Here is a 12,591-nt window from a genome sequence, read left to right as displayed (position 1 = left end):
TCGATGATCTCCCGAGGTCCCTTCCAGCCCTAATGTCTATGAAATCTATGAAGTTGCTATGTATTGTACTCAAGATATAAATTCCATGGGAGTTTATTGCAATCAAACCTGTGATGATATCCATTTCTCTAACTTAAAACAGAGCTTAAAAGCTCCTTCAGATTAGCTGAGGATCAACTCCTGTACCTTCCTCTATAGACAGTAACCCTTCAAATCTGATTTTCTTTCTGTAGTTTGACTGCCTCTGGACTCTCCTTGTCCACTGTGAACATGGTGTGTGCTCATGTTTTACAAAGTCTTAGAATGACCAGGCTGCACTTGGTGTATGAAGGAGATGACAGGATGAACTGTACAATGGAAGCAAGCCGTGAGAGAGACCCATGCACGTAAACACAGTTTTATTTTTTCTCACTCAGTCCAAAGGATAAATGTAAAGGGAGACTGTTAGCTCCAAACATTACAGTGTTTGCTATATAAGATACATCACTTCGGGTGATGACTATAGAATGCTTGGTTATTGAGGAAGCAGCCAGAGAGGTCTGTTTTGTAGGATTTTTTGATGGCCCATGGCAAGAGTATTGAAAGAGGCCAACAAATGTATACTGTCCAGTTCAGCAATTTACTTTTCAGTCATGTGGGATGAATTCTCACTACTTTTCAAAAGGTCGGTGTTTCACTGGTTCTCCCCATAATTCCCTGCAAACCCTATGTTAGAAGTTGTAAAACTCTCTTGTAGCCTAGACACTCATCACAGGGGTGAATGTGGCCTCAGTATTTTCCTGAGTTTTTATCAGAGGTGCTGAGTATGGGGGGGCCTGAGGGCCCTGGCCCCCCTTGGGAAGAGGGCTGTCACCTGAAATGCATCAAACTTTCCACGTGTCTATCACCTTAGCCTCCCCCCACCACCAACCCCCTGCAAAAATAAAAAGTTGGCGCCTATGATTCTAATCCATCTGGGAGGATGGGCAAGTCCCTTCACATCACCTTTGGTTTCTCTTCACAGTGTGATGCACCAGTTCCTCACATGTCTCAAAATTTTTAATTGAATGAGTATTAGCACAAGCATTAAAACCATCAAGCCATTACATTTCAAATTGCCCACATGGAGATTTATTGTTTTTGCCATTTCTCGTTTTATTTTCCTACTCTGTCAAAAGTCACAAACCAAAATAATCTCATTATGTTTTCAGAATAACTTTTGATGACTTCCCTGAAGAAACTGTCACTGCAATTTGTGACCAGATTATTCCAGCTCATCCTGGCATAGTTAGACTTGATGTGAATGGGATTCAGGGAAGGCAGGCATTCCTCACTGCCCTGAAGTATAGTCTTCTGCAGTCAGACTGCAAACTGGAATCACTGGCGTGAGTAGTTTTTTGTCATTTCAAATTCTCAGACAGGATCACCAGTTCTGGTGTGACCAGCCACCATCTTCTTAAAAAAAAAAACCCAGCAGATTCTTCTTGAAGACAGACTTGGTCCACTTCCATCTATTTCCATTTCATGGTTCAGAGGCACAAGCCCATGGTCTCATGAGAACTAGGGGAGTCTTGCCATGTGTTCTGATGCAACTTTACTTTCTCCTAAGCTTCAACATTGAGAACCCCAAACACGAGGCTTTCCGGGACATCTGCGAGCATCTTGCCACTCACCGTAGCCCAGGAAAATTACTTTTATTTAGAAGAGGTTCTGAGGATGATATACATTTTGGATATGAGGCAAAGGATGAGGAAAAGAGTGACAACAGGTATGCTTTAAACAATTCTTCTTTGACCTATTGAAATAATATGTAGTATGAGGGAGAACATGGGTACTTTGTGGGCTAAATCAACCCCAGAGAAAGCAAGTACAGTTCCATCAAGTGATTCTCAACCAGAGTGCTATAGTTGCAAACACCTACACATGACTCAAAAGAAAAAACCCAGAGATGTCAAACAGAAACCCCTAGTATCAAAAGCATTCTGACCTGTTGTGCTCTTTCTCAGTTCTTTGCAACAGAAAAATTGCTGTTATTTTTCTGTAGTCAAAAAATGAGCAAAAGCTAAGACCTGGCATTTTTCCAAATGGTACCTTGAGTCCAGTGAAGGCTGCTCGAGTCTAAAAAATTGAGAACCACTGCATTACGCCAATGGAACTAGCTCTATAACTGGGACTGAACAGAAATACTGTCTTCCCAATTTTTTTGAAATTCAGTATATGTTTCCCTGGTCTGTCCTGAGATGTACCTGAAAATGTTCATTCTTTCAGCAAGCCTCCCACCCCCTCCAAGACAGGGGTGTAATTTTGTTTTCTTTTGTGCACCTAAATGGCAGCTTTCTAACCACACAAGCAGCATTTTTGGGACTTATGTGCAGGTAGCAATCCTACTTCCCCTGAAGTGTGGACAGGTAATTGCGCTCTTGTAGCCTGAATATAAACAGCAAGCAACGCACTGGCCAGGCAGGTATGCAGCTGTGTGCACATGTGAATTCTGGACATGCAACTGCTTTTAAAAATATAGCTGGCCAGAAACCCATGGTTAGTGTATATTGGATGGATGGGGATGGTGGTCCTCCTACATTTTAGCCCCCAAAACAGTGATTAGGACATCCTGTCCCTTCTTCAGCACTCCTAGGCCATGTACACACTTTTATATCATAAAGAGACAATGGTACCCTAATTTTTCATTACAAGACTGCTTTTGGTCTAGCTGTCAAATCCACAAACATAAATTAAGACCTTCAAAACTTGTACATGTGGTCTGGCTCCAACGTACAGTTTGTTCTACTGAATGTGAAGTAAAGAGAAAGAAGAATCTGGTAGTTAGGAAGCATTAAAAACTGGGAAATTTACAAGAGTTCAGGAACTTTTCTAATGTTTTCCTTCCCAAGTATCCTATTAAACTAAAGAAAGTGGAAAGTATGGGGTACCTGGTTTAAGCAACTGCACAAAAACAGGAAAATCAGTTTTGAAATAGTTTTCATTATTTTTCTGTTTTGTTATCAACAGCTTGAAAAATTTCATCTAGCCCTTTTCCATCCAGTCCAAATCTGGCAAAACAGAATTCCAGTGTAGTTGCTTAGGCTGTAATTATAAAGTTAGTTAGATTTGCAATAGTAATATCAGACTGGTATATTGGATTTGATAGGCTTAAAACAAGAAGCATAGTGGCTTGAGGAAACCCAGAGTCAGATTTAGTAAGTGTTACAGCAGAAACGTCAGACCATTGAGTTGATGAGTGTAGTGTGGTTCTTCAGAGGCTTTAATGGATCTCAGTGGTTAAGTACAGCCAGTCAAAAAGCCTAAGGCTGAATCGATTCAGTCTTTGCAAGTTAGTCTAAGCTGCAGAGATTGAACCAATAAGCAAATGAACAGACATTCACTTTTGATTCACGAAACATAGCCACATACCTGCAGTGGCTCAGGCCAGAAGCTGGGGGGGGTGCTAGAACACACCTGCCAGCTACTGTCAGAGGGAAGGGAAGAGAGAAGTCCTCCGTGGCTTTCCGCCCCACTTCCTGCTCAAGCAGAGGGGGCATGGCCAGGGAATGCTAGAGCACAGATCTCTGGCATATACCCAGCATGGGCTGTGTGTTTGCTTCCTCTTCCTGCTGCCCCTGAGGTCTCTGGGATTTCCTGTCCAGAATCACAGAAGCAAGACTCTGCAGGGTTGCTCATCACTTCTTCTTCCTGGTGCCTCTGCGATTTATAGTGAGCCAGTGAGCCAGCCCATGAGGCCAGTGAGCCAGCTCTTACTGCTCCAGCTTGGAAGCAGAGGGGCTGGGCCAGCCCTGCTCTCTGGAGCAGACAGCCCAGCCCACGGTTGCAAAGCATGCTGAGATGGTGGAGGACTTTGGTTTAACTTGAACCAAGAAGGGGTCCGAGACAGAAGTTTCATAAGCCTGTTTGACCTAATTCAGTTAAGTCTGATACATTCAACCAGGTTTATCTTAAACCAGTTTCAGCCATTTTGAAATTGGTTTACGTGCACTGAACTTGTGTTCTGCTACAGGTTTAAACCAGTTTCTAATCGCTTACATGGATTTATGTGAAACTTCTGTCCCTAGCTAGGAAGGTCACCAGAGTGCTGATGAAAATTCTGGAAAATGATCATGTGCAAGAGATGGGAGGGAATGTAGAGTAACTTAAACATGATTTTGCAATGGGGCACAGTAGTGGAAAGAAGACTGTACAATTTGGGGGTTGTCTATTTAGAGGCAATATTTTCTGTGATGTTTCAGACACTGTCTTTATTTTGATGTGGTAACCACATCAACATAGGGTTATTTCTCTTAAATAACAGAACTCCTTTGGAGCCTTTCATCTAATCATCTTGGAGTGGTTTGATTCATATGTAAATTACTGTAAAAGTTATGTATAGAAGCACTACTTTTAGCACTTTCTTCTCATAGTAGTAATTTTTTTAAATTTAATTTTATCCAGACTTCAAAAGAAAAAGAAGAGCAAAGGAAGAAAGGGAAGGAATGGGACACAGCCCCAGTGTTTCCTGTTGACGTGTTTTTTAAAGAAAAAGAAAAAGAAAAATAGAGAAGATGGCATGTAAATATTCTTTTTCCTTGTTCATGTTTATTTCTAGAACTGTTTTCATTAGTTCAGGGTAATAAGATAAAAGGCACCGAGTTTAGTTATACATAAAGAGACAAAGAGAATAAAGGAGTGAAGTGTGTTGTAAAGCATAAATTACATTAACTGGAGAAGTGCTTGAATCAAAATTCTGGATCCATACCTGGGAATTTCAGTCCCAGTTCCTAGTTCAATACCTCCATCTCTGTATTAAATCCAGGATTTGAACTGTGGAAAAAAGTCTGGATCCAGATTTTGTAATTCAGGCCCATCTCTGAAATACTGAGAGAAAAGAAAGGGGAAATGTGTATGTAGTTACTTTGCTAGGCCAAATTATCAATAGCTTGTGCTAGTGTTCACAGTGTGGTAGGTACAGTCAAGACAAGGAAGAGAGGATGATTCCAGTTCTGAGGGGCTGGCGGACTAGGGGCATGCAAACAAACAGGTAAAGGAGTAGTCTGTTTATATTAACAGGATTCACTAAGAGCAATATGGCCTGTGCGCGCACTAAGAAGGACTTAAAAGGTGAAGAAGATGAGGGCCTTGCTAATGAGTTTAGGAAGACTGAACTGAATAGGGAGATGAATGTGTGAGACTGAGTGGACAAAGGGATGTAGGTTGTAGCCATGTTGGTCTAAGGACACAGGCAGACAAAGTTCCCTCGAACCTGTATGGAAAATCCTCAAACAATTGCAACCCATACTACAAAGAGACCCTACTCTTAAAGAGATCTTCCCAGAGCCGCCCATCCTAGCCTTCAAACAAGCACCGAACCTCGCTAACCTCATCACCAGAAGCAAACTTCCTCAGGCCCAGAACACACCAAATGGATCCAGACCGTGCTATGACAAGAAATGCAAAACCTGCCAACACATCTCCACCACCCCCACAATTACTACCCCCCACAACAGAGCCATCAGCATTCCTGGATCTTACAGCTGCACCTCCAGAAATGTAATATATCTCATCCAATGCACCAAATGCCCTGATGGAAAATACGTAGGAGAGACCAAACAACAACTGCGCACCAGAATGAATGCACACTGGAAATCTATCAAAGAGAGGAATACCCAACTAATACCCAACTACCTGCGGGGGCACATTTCTCACAAGAAAACCACTCTCTCTCCAATCTCTCAAAGGAAACTTATAAAACACTTCCCAGAGACGAGCCTATGAATTCCACTTCATTAACCTCCTGGACACTAAAAATCATGGACTAAATATAGACATTGGATTTATGACACATTATAACCTACCTGACATCTGACTCCCTAGGTACCTCTCCACTATTCATCCCCCTTCTCTCCCCCCCACACCCAGCCTGTCTCTCACCCACTGACTCCTCAATTCACATCTTCACTGACTGCCTGTCTTGTATGCAGACCAGACCAGCCTCTGGCTTCTTTACTATTCATTCCATCCAGGAAGAGCACACACTAACTGCAGAGACTTCCTCAACCTGACGAAGGATTTTTGAACCCAAAAGATTGCTTAATAATTGTTTTCCAACTATTTTAGTTGGTCTAATAAAAGATATCAGATTCACCCAGAGAACCTTGTCTGGACAAAGGGAGGCATTTCAGCCTAGGAGAGACAAATGTGCGTGAAGTCTTAGAAGAGACTTGTGACTTGTCTTGGGACTTCCACACACCTTCTGTTTCTGCCTCTGCATGATCTTGGCTTAGTCACTCACACCCACATTTTACAAAAACTTGTGTTAATATGGGTTGCTCAGTTTGAGATATTGGAACACCTACAATTTCAGTTGACATGAATGGAGGTGGTGGGTACCCAGCTGCTCCGAAAATTAGGTGTGGAGCCCCCTTCCAGTTTGACACTCAGAATGAATGCCCTCTTGTGAAAATGTTGGTTCTAAATCCTTTGTGCTTCTGTTGTTTCCCTGGCTAGTACACATTTTTGTAACATCCTTTAAAAACCTCAGGTGTAAAGCACCAGTCTCTCTCTTTGTGGTCATTGTTTTGCAATTAAAATCTGTTTTTCCTTATAGTGCAATCCTCTCCTGTCTCCCTAAAGAGTACATTGTGGACACCATGCTGTGGGTCGCCTCCAGATTCACACCAATGACCCTAGTCATGGATGACAATTCCATTGATGACAAGCTGATGGAAACAATATGTGAGAAACTGAACAACGCTGAGTATAAACTTCAGTCATTGAGGTAAAGGGGATCTATTGAGGCTTCTTCAAAATTTTTAATATAGTAATACAGGAATGGCCAGAGCAGTCCTTCATTTAGTTCAGTGTTCTGCCTCTAGCAGTGGCTAGTATCAAGATCAAAAGGTTATGCAGATATCCACTGACTGAGTATTTAGCCCCCAGTCTCAATTTCATTAGGATCAAATGCAGCAGATGCTCAACAGTAGGACTTAATGAATTTTTCGTAATGGTAAATCCTGCGGCTTTGCTGGGGGGAAGGAGGGGGGTTATAAAAGATAAGTCTATGTGAGTACCACATATTTGATAGATCAGCCAACCTTTTCCATTGTGAAGGTCAGTTGGACAGATCCATAAAAGGACTTAGATGTTTTGTACCTTATTTGCAGGTTCCTAACTTAGAGGTGCCTGCCCTTTCCCCTGCCCCCACCCCCAAGTGAAATCCAAAGCATTAATAATCCACATACAGCTCCTGGTGAGAGAAGGACTTGAAAAGAAGGTCTTAAGGCAAGAAGGACTTAAGTCATGTGAGAAGGATGAGTCAAAAAACCCTCCCCACTAAGCAAAGAACTGCCTAAAGCTAGCCAGCAACAGCATAACTAGGGATAGGTGAGCACAGCCCCAGCCCCAGGTGAAAACTCAGAGAAGATGCTGGAATGGCAATCCACAAGGAAGCCTGTGCCTTGGCAGCAGCTGCTTAGTAGTAGCTGGGACACCATGCTGCTTTAGCATCTGGGATCTTTGTATCCTTGGAACGGGTAAGACTGACATCCTTCTCGCCATCTGAGACCCATCTCACCACCTCTGCCCCTCTGGCAGAGTTTTGCCCAGGGTGCAAACCATGTTAGCCATACCTCTGCTAGGCAGTAGGAAACACCAAGCAAAATGCAATGTTGAACTCCCAGCCCTCTCAAGAGCTTAGGGGTCTGAGTCAGGGATGCAGAAGAAGCACCTGCAACCACTCAGGGTCCAGATCCCAGAACCCCCTCCTGAGGATAGCACCTACAATCCTCTTGGGACAAACCGAGCAGCAACAGCCATGGTACTTCCTCACATTTTATGTATAATGTCTTAGTGGTTGCAGCACCCTCCTAGGAGGTGGGAGCTATGGGTTTAAGTCCCTCAGGCTGAGGAGATCTATAATCTATACCTCCCGACCCCAGGGTAAGTGCACTAACCATGGGGCTATTGTATAAAAAGTCACCGGTACACCCAACTTCCTCCTCCCTGAAAGTGGCTGAAGCTTCTATGGTTTGTGCATGATGCATGCTGTAGGTAGCCTACTCCCATCAGGCCCCTCAAGAGTTTTAGATGCTGTACTACCTAGTTTCTGCATCCAGCTGGGGCTTCAACTGAAGCCATTCAGGCTGGGGTAGATCTGGACATGTTCACAAGGGAGAACTGTAGGTGTTCAGGGAACTTTCGTGTCAGAAATGAAGTCACCTTGGCAGCAGCTAAGGAGGGGCTACTTAATGGTGAACTTTGACTTGAACATCTGAAGTCCTCCTAAATCCTGTTGTAGGTGCCAAAGACCCTTTTTAGGTGTGTCTCTGCCTCTAGCTGATTTTCAGTCCACTTGTTTAACCTTTTTTTCCTGGTATCTTTCTTTTTAAAGCCTTAACTCTAACATCCTGACCCAGGAAAGCATGACTAGCATCTGCTCTCTCTTCCACTGCAACACAGCAGTCTCCCTGAGTCTGCAGTACAATCCTTTGGGGGATGAAGGAGTCAAAATACTTGCTGCATGCCTGAAGAGCAAAGGGTGCACCCTAAAAAAACTGAGGTACAGTAGGAGAGATATTCTGGAATGTAATTGTTGACATGACAAATGAAGCATTGTACTTCACACTGACTGGATTATCTGCTGGCTGTATAATATAATGGCCAGCATTATATTTTACAGGCAAGAGTACAGCAAGTGCTCAGAAACATGCTTACGTTTAAAACTGCAAAGAGATCCATTGACCATGTTTAGTAATACACTTAAGCATGCACCTTGGTACATGGTGAGGGCCATAGTTAAGAAATTGAGGGTTGGATTTACCAGTCTGATAAGGCCAGTGAAGTATATGTCTAGTGGAGAATATCTGGATATGTCTAGTGGAGAATCCACTGTGTACCAAGGAACTCTGATGTGGAGGCCACTCCTCTCACACCAGCATGTGAAGCATAGGGGTCAGGCACAGGTAGGTTGGGGAGATAAGCGGGTGCAAATGGCAGAGTTGAGCTTGGCCAACCCAGTCTTTTGAGTCCTAAGTAGAACAACTGCAGCAGTTCAGCTTTTCTTTCATGATTATTTCAGCTTGTCATCCACGGCCCTCACAGAAGACTGTGTCCCTGCCATCACCTCTCTGTTCTCCAAGATGAACACCCTGATGAAACTTGACCTGAGCTTTAATAACCTTAGCAACAGTGGAGTGAAAGTCTTGTGCTCTGCCCTGAAAGATAAGGAAAGTCATCTTGAGATACTAAAGTATGTCCAGCCTCCATTATATTTCTTTTCTTTTCATGACGCCATAAGTAAAGCAGCATGGGTTCTATGCAAAGCCACAGTATGCTCTGTTGTTCTTTGTTTTCATAATCCCCTAAATGAAGAAAATGCTAGGGGTGCACCAATAGAGATTTTTTGGGAAGATACCAATGGACAATTTTTAAGGAGCCATATCAGCTGATACCAATCCAACTGCTGACATGTAGCCAGGCAGCGTGGAGACCAGCATCAGACTGGTAAATCTGGTGTGAGGAAAGGGGTGGGGGGAGGGGAGGGAAGGGAAGGGGCATGGAGGAGCAGTTCGAGGCCCCCACAGTAAGGGAGGGAATGGGGCAGGGACAGGCGCTGTTTAGCCGGGACAGGGCAGACTTGGGACAGAGCCTCAAGCGGCTTGTCCAGGGGTTCAGGGGGAGGGGGAACGGCTCCACTGCTGTGCGCACCCTGGGAGGGCATGAAGGGAGGGTCCCACATCTGCGCAGGATGGGTCAGGATGCTGCTGTGGGCTGGGGCCTGGGCTGCACCAGGCTCTTCCTGATGCAGGCCGGGCTGGGCTGCACTGTGCTCCGGGTGGCCAGCAGCAGTGCTGGAAGTGGGCTTGTGGGGGGAGCTGAAGCCACCCCAAAATTCACCATAGCCCTCCCATAGTCCCCTCCCAGTACCGCTGCCACATGTCATGAGTGCAGCACAGCCTGGCCTAGCCTCCCACCAGGAGGAGCCCAGTGCAGCCCCTGGGCCCAGCCCACCCTCCCCACCCTGTGTGCAGATCTGGGGGCACATGCACCCCACGCTTTCCCAGTGTGTGTGCAGCGACAAGAGCCCCCCCCAGATGAGGTGCTTGTGGCTCTGTCCTGGGTCTACCCCACCCCAGCTGAGCAATGCCTGCCACAGCCCCAGGGGCCTCGATCTGCACCCCCACACACACCCCTTCCCCCACTGTCCCAGCTGCCTACGGAGGGTTTGGGATCGAGAGTGTGGTTAGGGGTAGAAAGATAAAAAAGGTTTATTGATTTAACAAAAACATGACTACACATAGTATAATAAGACAGACGATAATAATTCACATCAGCAACTTATCAGCAGTCCCCTCTGATGCCTGATGTATGACAAGTTTCTCTTCTGCAAAGCTCAATGAAGTCAGGTGTCCCTAATAAGCACTGTCCAAGGGGTACCGGGAAGGACCCTGGTATTCGGTCCTCGGGCTCCTCAAGATCCACTGGCCCACTGATCCAGGTCAGCAGCTAATTAGTCCTTTTCACAAAGCTGCATGTTCCTTCTAAATGATTTCTGGATGTGCCAGCCAATTTATAATTTCTGAGCTATGCTAATAGCTTACAGCCGTCCAGATTCTCCCATTATAATTATTCTTAGGACTGACCAATAACAATACAAACCTTGCATTCTTTTGATAAGGTTAATTTTAATTACACCACAGGGCTTACTACTTCAAGGCTTTGTTAAATTTACTAGGCCTCATTACAGACAAGGCCTCACTACATCTTTGACTTTAATTAGGCTCTTAACAACAACATATAACTTAATATCTGAACAAATACAGCAAAACACTTGGTCTAATCTTCATAGAGCCTTCAGCAAGCACTTCTGTCACACAGACATAATTTTCAGCTGTCACACCCCACCCCTTCCTGCACACCAGGCTTACCAGCCAGATGTTGGTCTCTGAGCTGTGAGGCTGCACTCCTGGCCCCGTGCATGCTGCAGCTGCAATTTTGCATGGGCCATTTATTGGCTACATTATTGACTGTATCAGGCAAAAAAGCTGATTTCTGATACTTTCAATTTTCCCTATGTTGGTACCAATCCGATATGGGACCAATGTATCAGTACACCTCTAGAAAATGCCTAAGGACAAGAAATCATTAGACAGACCAGGCATGAGACTGCAAGGCATTTGGAGGAGAGAGAACCCATCTGTATAACAAAACTGAGATTATTGGTGGCATGTAGGAGATGAGAGGATATGTACAAGGAGAGGGGGCCTCCTTTGGGTGGTCTCCAACAGTAAACCTATTGTTTTGTTTCAGAAACTTTTCTGTTTTCCTCTAGCCTTGAAGCCAGTGGTATTACTGATGACTGTGAGCAGGAGTTCATCCAACTAATTGAAAACACCCTGTCCCTGAAATACCTATGTTTGGATAATAATGAGTTCACATCCAGTTCTGCAAACCGCATCTTTGGTGCATGGGACAAATACCATGACAATGAGGAAGAGGTGCAGGATGAAGAGTGACTGAGGAGCAAATAGTGCACTCAATTCCCTCCTCTCTTCTGGGAAGAGTGGTGCAGAGCTAAGTAATTTTGTTATGTGAACATGCTGCTAGTGAATGAAACTCCTGGGATCTTTACAGTAAACTCTCTTTATACAGAGCTAAGTACAACATGATAAGCAGCCGTGTAACCATCCCATCTGCTGCTCAGCTAAGGGGCCTCTTCCCTGACCTGGACAGAGCATCTCTAGGGAAGAGATGATAACTCAGAACTGTAAAAGTTATTTTAAGGGTATTTAGGTGCCTAAGTTGCATAGATTTCAATGGAAATGAGGTGCTTAAGACCCTTTACAAATCTTGCCCTTTGTTTGCATCATCTAGTCTCTGACTCTTGTAATGAGACTGATATGAGGTATTAAATGCAGGTGATGGCAGAGAGAATGAAAGCAGCAAGAAGCAACCCAGCTATGCAAGCCCAAAAATGGACAACCATATTCTCAAAAATCACCTTTGTCAAGAATAAAGTCTCCAGATCCTTCAGAGAGGCAATGTGTGCAAAATATGGTCAAGTCAGAGCTGGAACAGACTTGTTGTTCATCATAATAGAAGAAACTAAGGAAAATAACTTCTACTTTTAAAGAAATAATTACTTATCTTTTCCTAATCCTGAACTATGCACATCACCATGAATAGGACCAAAATTCAAGGATAACATTATGAATGCTGCCAGGTGTCACCCTCTGTGTATGGTCTAAAATTGAACTGTGTCTGCTAGGGGTGATCTTTGTGTCACTTGCTCATATAATACTTAGCATCATCCTTCATAATTGGACTTAAGAGCTACTTCAATTAAAAAAATGTATGAAGCCATGCAAGAATCTATTATTTAAGCTGTAACACATCATGTGAATATGTGATCCTTGTGATCTAGTATTTCTAACAGAGGGGATCAAAGAATGGGAAATCTGGCATTTGGGGACAGAAGGATAGTTAGGTATCATGTCCTCCTCTGACCCAACAAAATCTTCTCAACATAAATTATGTTAGGTTTAGTATCTAGGGAGTTAGTTTGCTTGGTTTTTGAGGGTGTGGGGGTTTCTAGGAAGGATGCTGTTGACTTGTTGCGGTTTCATT

At 44.0% G+C, this 12,591-nt stretch overlaps 1 protein-coding gene across 4 annotated transcripts in view; it reads left to right on the top strand.

Annotated features, from left to right (window-relative positions):
- Positions 1 to 12,327, top strand: part of LOC109319801 (NACHT, LRR and PYD domains-containing protein 3-like) — a 34,575-nt gene extending 22,248 nt beyond the window's left edge. For 3 of the 4 annotated variants that reach the window (XM_019549585.1, XM_019549583.1, XM_019549581.1), the window contains 7 exons: positions 234 to 386; positions 1,191 to 1,364; positions 1,589 to 1,747; positions 4,423 to 4,539; positions 6,575 to 6,745; positions 8,357 to 8,524; positions 9,044 to 9,428. In XM_019549585.1, the coding sequence (XP_019405130.1) occupies positions 234 to 386; positions 1,191 to 1,364; positions 1,589 to 1,747; positions 4,423 to 4,539; positions 6,575 to 6,745; positions 8,357 to 8,524; positions 9,044 to 9,413 (1,312 nt within the window). In that variant the 3' untranslated portion in view covers positions 9,414 to 9,428. Of the gene's footprint in view, positions 1 to 233; positions 387 to 1,190; positions 1,365 to 1,588; positions 1,748 to 4,422; positions 4,540 to 6,574; positions 6,746 to 8,356; positions 8,525 to 9,043; positions 9,429 to 11,296 lie in introns of those variants that run through there. The other variant, XM_019549584.1, reaches the window with a different exon arrangement.
- Positions 12,328 to 12,591: the final 264 nt, after the last annotated feature.

This window comes from Crocodylus porosus, unplaced genomic scaffold (genome assembly GCF_001723895.1).
Source record: "Crocodylus porosus isolate Cpor-Errol unplaced genomic scaffold, CroPor_comp1, whole genome shotgun sequence".
Lineage (NCBI taxonomy): Eukaryota > Metazoa > Chordata > Crocodylia > Crocodylidae > Crocodylus > Crocodylus porosus.
The sequence above is the reverse complement of the archived record's forward strand: the minus strand, read 5'-3'. Positions and strand labels throughout refer to the sequence as shown.